General features: G+C 30.1%; 1 protein-coding gene across 1 annotated transcript; it reads left to right on the top strand.

Annotated features, from left to right (window-relative positions):
• Positions 1–1540: 1540 nt before the first annotated feature.
• Positions 1541–2154, top strand: LOC120212022. The gene has a single exon (XM_039210459.1). The coding sequence runs from the start codon at positions 1571–1573 to the stop codon at positions 1925–1927; it is 357 nt and encodes a 118-aa protein (XP_039066390.1). The 5' UTR covers positions 1541–1570; the 3' UTR covers positions 1928–2154.
• Positions 2155–5309: the final 3155 nt, after the last annotated feature.

A 5309-nucleotide genomic window follows, 5' to 3' on the forward strand; every position in this document is an offset into this window, starting at 1 on the left:
CTTGTGAATTTTGAGTTTTTTTATTATAAATTTAAGGTGAATACAAGGTAGTATATGTACAAAGACTTTCAACTATTTGACAATGAACACTCATACCCCTATATACGCAGTGCTTGAACTTAGGACCTCAAGGATAACAACAATCCCCTTAATCACTAAGATCGCTTGTTCATGCATGAATTTCGAGTTTAAATACCTAATAAGTTTTTATATTTTTCTTAAATAGTCTAATACTTTGGCTCCTGTCAATATTTAATTTTGGCTTCGTCTCTGTGTGAATCATATCGCTCCAAATTAATCGAGACAAAATCTTAGAATAGGGGTAAAATAATAAATTATTTAATTTAAAAAAATAGAAGGTCAAGAAGGCAGAAAGCCCTCAAACCAGTGGGCAGTCCATGGCCAGCAATGGATCTCATTTAATTTTTTTTATTACACATTCCATACTTAGAAAATAATAAAATACTTTATTTCCTTCCAAATAAATAAATAAATAAATAAATAAATAAAAGACAGCTTTAGCTGCCTCCCACTCACGGGTTGCTTCTAATAGAACAAAATAAAAATCAGATGGATAAATATATTTATATTTTCCTTTCACGTGAGTTTTTGTTCCTTTGACATATATATTTTGCCAACCATCCATTTTTTTAACTAAAACAAGGGTAAAGTATACTCAAGGTCATTAAACTATACTTAAATCATATTTTACTAACTATATTTTTTAAAAATTACCAAATAATCATTAAATTTATTGAATTATTACAAAATGATCATTATAATGTTATAATTACGTGTGAACTAACCTTGACTCGACTTGACTCATAATTTACAAACTAAACTAAAAAAATCAAATATAGTCCAAGTTATAAAAAGGGACTTGAATAACTCGAATAATTTGAAATGTTTAGTAATTAGTTGATCGATTTTCAAGTTCAACTCGAGTCTTTCAACTATGCATGATATATATATATATATATATATATATATATATATATATATATATATCACATATGAAAATATATAAAGAAATATATATGTATATCATACATAGTTATAGAAAGTTATTTAAATTGTAATAAGTTAGTATCATAACATTGTAGATATTTACAATTAAATTTAAAAAGAATCTCAAACAACTTGACTCGATTCAACTCGAATTTTATAAACTCAACTAGACTTTAAAAAAATTCGAGTCAAGTTTGAGTTATAAAATATGACTCGTAAACTTGACTAACTCAAAACTTTTGACTTTACTTGATCAAATACTCACTCCTAGTCATAATTGTAAAATTTAGATAAAATTCAATAATACATTGTAATAGTTCAATAATTTTTAGTGATCATTTAATAATTATTTGATTAATGTAATGATTATTTTGTGACTTTTCAAAGGTAAGTAAACCAAAACAATTATTTTAACATAGTTTAGTGACCTCTAGTGTAATTTACCCTCGAAAGGAACACTTATTGCAAAAGTTGTGCTATAAATGGCCACTTAGACCATGGTAAATCACCAAACCATTTTCAAAACCAAAAAAGCCTATAGCTTTATCATCTGAACAATTCCATGGCAATAACAACAACATCAAAAGCGGTCATGTTTTGGTTAGCCGTCACCTACATTGGCGCAGCCGCGTCGGCCGTGGTTCCGTCGGGATCGGAAGTGGAGACGCAAGACCTCGGGGGATGCCTCTTCTCGTTGACGAGCGTCGAAGGTTGCGTCGAGGCCATCCACGTCGCTGTTTCGAACAAGACGTACGATGAACTCAAACACCAGTGCTGCGTAGCCATCAATCTGCTCGGCGACTACTGTTGGCCCATCATTTTCCCCAACCATCCTTACGTCCCTCTCTTCCTTAAGGCCGTTTGCAAGGTTCTAGGGAACGCTGCCAAAGTTGAGACAGCTGCAGCACCACCTAACTAGTTTGCATCATGTGAAGTTAGGGGTGCTAACTCGGTTGAGTAACTTAAACTCGATTTGGTCAAAATTCGATCAGCTATTGATTCGAATTGGTTCTACTTGAGATCTTAACAAGTCGAGTAAGACGGACCTTGACTCGTTTAGTTCCCAAGCAACCCACTATTTTTTTCTCTCAAGAATGATTGTAATATGTTAGTTTAATGTATTTGTAGATTGTTACCTTGATTGTAATATGTTGATTTAGTGTATTGTAGATAGTTAATATGAAGTTTAGACTTTGAAATTGCTTCACACGCTATTTTAACTATTTTTTACGCTTATATCAGAAAAAATACCTAAAATATATCGACTTTTTCATTTAAGCACCTAAATTAGTTTTTGGTCAAAATAAGTATTTAAACTTATTTTTTTAGTCAAAATAAATACCTAAAGTATTTTTTGGTCAAAATAGATACATAAAGTATCCAATTTTTTTTATCTAAGTACCTAAAATATTCTTTAATAAATGACACATATCAACTTTTTAGAACTTAGACGAAAAATTTGAATACTTTTGGTACATATTTTGACCAAAAATATTTTAGGTACTTATTTTTACCAAAAATATAAGTTTAAGTACTTATTTTGACCAAAAAAATACTTTAGGTACTTAGACGAAAAAAGAGTATACTTTAGGCATTGATTTATAACATAAGCCTTTTTTTATTAAGTTTGTTAATTTTTGTTTATTTGAAGCTTTGTATTATTAGAATTTATATATTAAAAAAATAAATTCTAGCAAGCTTAACAAACACCGATCCAAGTCAAGCAACGAGTTGCTTTTAAAGATCATGTAACATCCTTATTCCGTATATATTCTCGTATATGAGTTAGAGATGTCACATCAATTTTATAAAACATTTACTAATTGAAAATCCGATAAAATTTTGTTTCCTTTAAAATAAAACAATTTAATTGTGTAAAACCAAAATAAATATTTCAGCTTCTGTTTCAAATTCGGTTTCACGCAGTAAATGGAGGTTCTACTCTATTTCATATAATAAATAAGATTGTCGGGTTTAAAATCCCACTTAAAGTAATATTTAAAACATAGTTTAGTATCATAATATTTGTACATACTAAATTATATTTGATATTGACTATATTAATAGTTTGCAGACATTTTTTATTCATATACATGCCGGCTAGAAACTTTAGAATACCATAGGATGTCATCAATGTTACTTGAAAAGATTCATTGGTGATTGATGTCAAGATTAGCTCCTTACTCCTTTCTATTTCTTTTCCTACGTGTGAAAATCATCACACGCTAAGTAAACACTTAATGAGACAATCATAGAAACACTCAAGGCCATGCAACACATAAATGTAAATAAAAATAATATTCAATGCATGATGATCACTTTACCTGTATTCCAACCATGTTACCATATATTAACAGAATTTAAACCGGATATAAAATTTCTTACCTAAGCTCATAGGCTTATTCACATGTTTATCATTTTTTAACCCGTAAACCATAGACCAAATATAAACCTATGAGGACCCATTCGAGTCAAATAAATGCACCGTAGTGATAGCCCGAATATGACACATAAGGTCGTGCCCACCATCTGTACTAGGTGTCCTTTGGTACAGTCCCGAATGCGACACATAAGGTCGTGCCCACCATATGCACTAGTTATCCTTTAGTGCAATCCTGAATATGCAGCTGCTGGACTCTATGGCATGCCATCAATACTACCAACCCTCAATAACATACTTAGGCATATAGTCTTTGATTAATTCATCCCTAGCAAAGTATACCAATATATTTTAACATTGGTCAGTTCATACACGAAATAACATTCATGACTTAACATCATTATATATATCATGATAATCATCATATATAGCAACTAGTGATCAATGCATTTTATATTCAACCTTTGACTATTTAGTATATGTCAAATGTATGATAAATGACATAAAAATCATGTCAATATAAACAAGGTAGACTTATCGCAAGTCCTACCTGATGATATATAAAACATCCATGTATAATGTTACGCATGCATTGCGCTTACTTTGAAATTATATACAAGTCCAAATATAAGTCTCACTAAGCTTTGACTTGTTCATTTGCTTTTGATTTGGTTCTATTCCAATTTTATCAGAATTCCATATTCTGATAGTTTGCACTACCTTCAAAGAAATATTATTATGTATTAATATATACACTTAAAAATTATTATGTTTATACCATTCGAAACTATATTCGAATACAAATCCAACCATATAAATCACTCTTTCCAGTTCAATTTGTACAATTTATAATGAATTTTCAAAACTTACTTACATAAGCTGTTTTGAGTAGAAACGGTTGCCCTGTTTTCTTACCTATCATCAATTAAAAATTCATATCTTTTTGTATACTTCTCAAAATCAATATCCGTTTATTTTACACAAAACTAGACTTATATATGAATCCAACAATATAAAATTCATCCTATAATAATTTCTTTAGAATTTATAGTGATTTTATAAAATTATTGTTCTGATAACAAATCCTGGTAGAATTCACCAATTTGCATTTTCAGCTTATTCACTAATTCTATTAGATCACCAAATGTAGATACATGCATAAATCACAAGGTCTCACAACATTAGGAGTCACTTCTTACAATAGCAACTCCGTCCCTGGCTCATCACAATCCAATGTTTGCACAATAGCATAAATACGAAATAAATATGCACTCACCTGGTGTCCTTAGCTTGTAAACATTTCTTAGAGATTCACAATCCTTAAGCTTCTCCTAAGCTTTAATAATGTTCGATCTTGGTTTCAAGCACACAATCTAAATGAGCATCAATACAAAACATATATAAATTCAAACCACATGTAAGAATCTTACTAACATAGGCACACATGAAAAAATAAATTCTTAAAAATTTTCCGATGCTCATTCAATACTAATTTCATGTCACCAAAATATAGGTTGACCTTAACACTTCAAATCTACCATTCAAATTCCTTTACTATCCAAACTTCACAATATTTTCACTTAAGTTCCAAACTTTTCCATACTTGTGATTTTAACCTCAATTTTTACCAACTTTTCAAAAGGGCCCAATTTCACATCCTAATCATCAATTTTAACACTCTAACATTAATTTTTAGCATAGTACCACAACTATTAAGCAATTGCATATTGATCCCATAATTTTCAATAATTATTGAATAGGTCCCCAACTTTCAAAAAATTACCAAAGGGTCCCTATACTTACTAAGGCTTGTAGAATCCTTCCTACATAATTTCCAACCCTTACATAACTTTCCATAATTTTTCTCACTTATTCAAGCAATGACCGAATACTTTAGTACTAGGGTTCCATGATTTGCACT

This window comes from Hibiscus syriacus, unplaced genomic scaffold, assembly GCF_006381635.1.
Source record: "Hibiscus syriacus cultivar Baekdansim isolate YM2019G1 unplaced genomic scaffold, ASM638163v2 tig00109991_pilon, whole genome shotgun sequence".
Classification (NCBI taxonomy): domain Eukaryota; kingdom Viridiplantae; phylum Streptophyta; class Magnoliopsida; order Malvales; family Malvaceae; genus Hibiscus; species Hibiscus syriacus.

Excerpts from the sequence above, each read along its gene's own strand:
- LOC120212022 (XM_039210459.1), top strand. The coding sequence starts at position 1,571 with ATGGCAATAACAACAACATCAAAAGCGGTCATGTTTTGGTTAGCCGTC.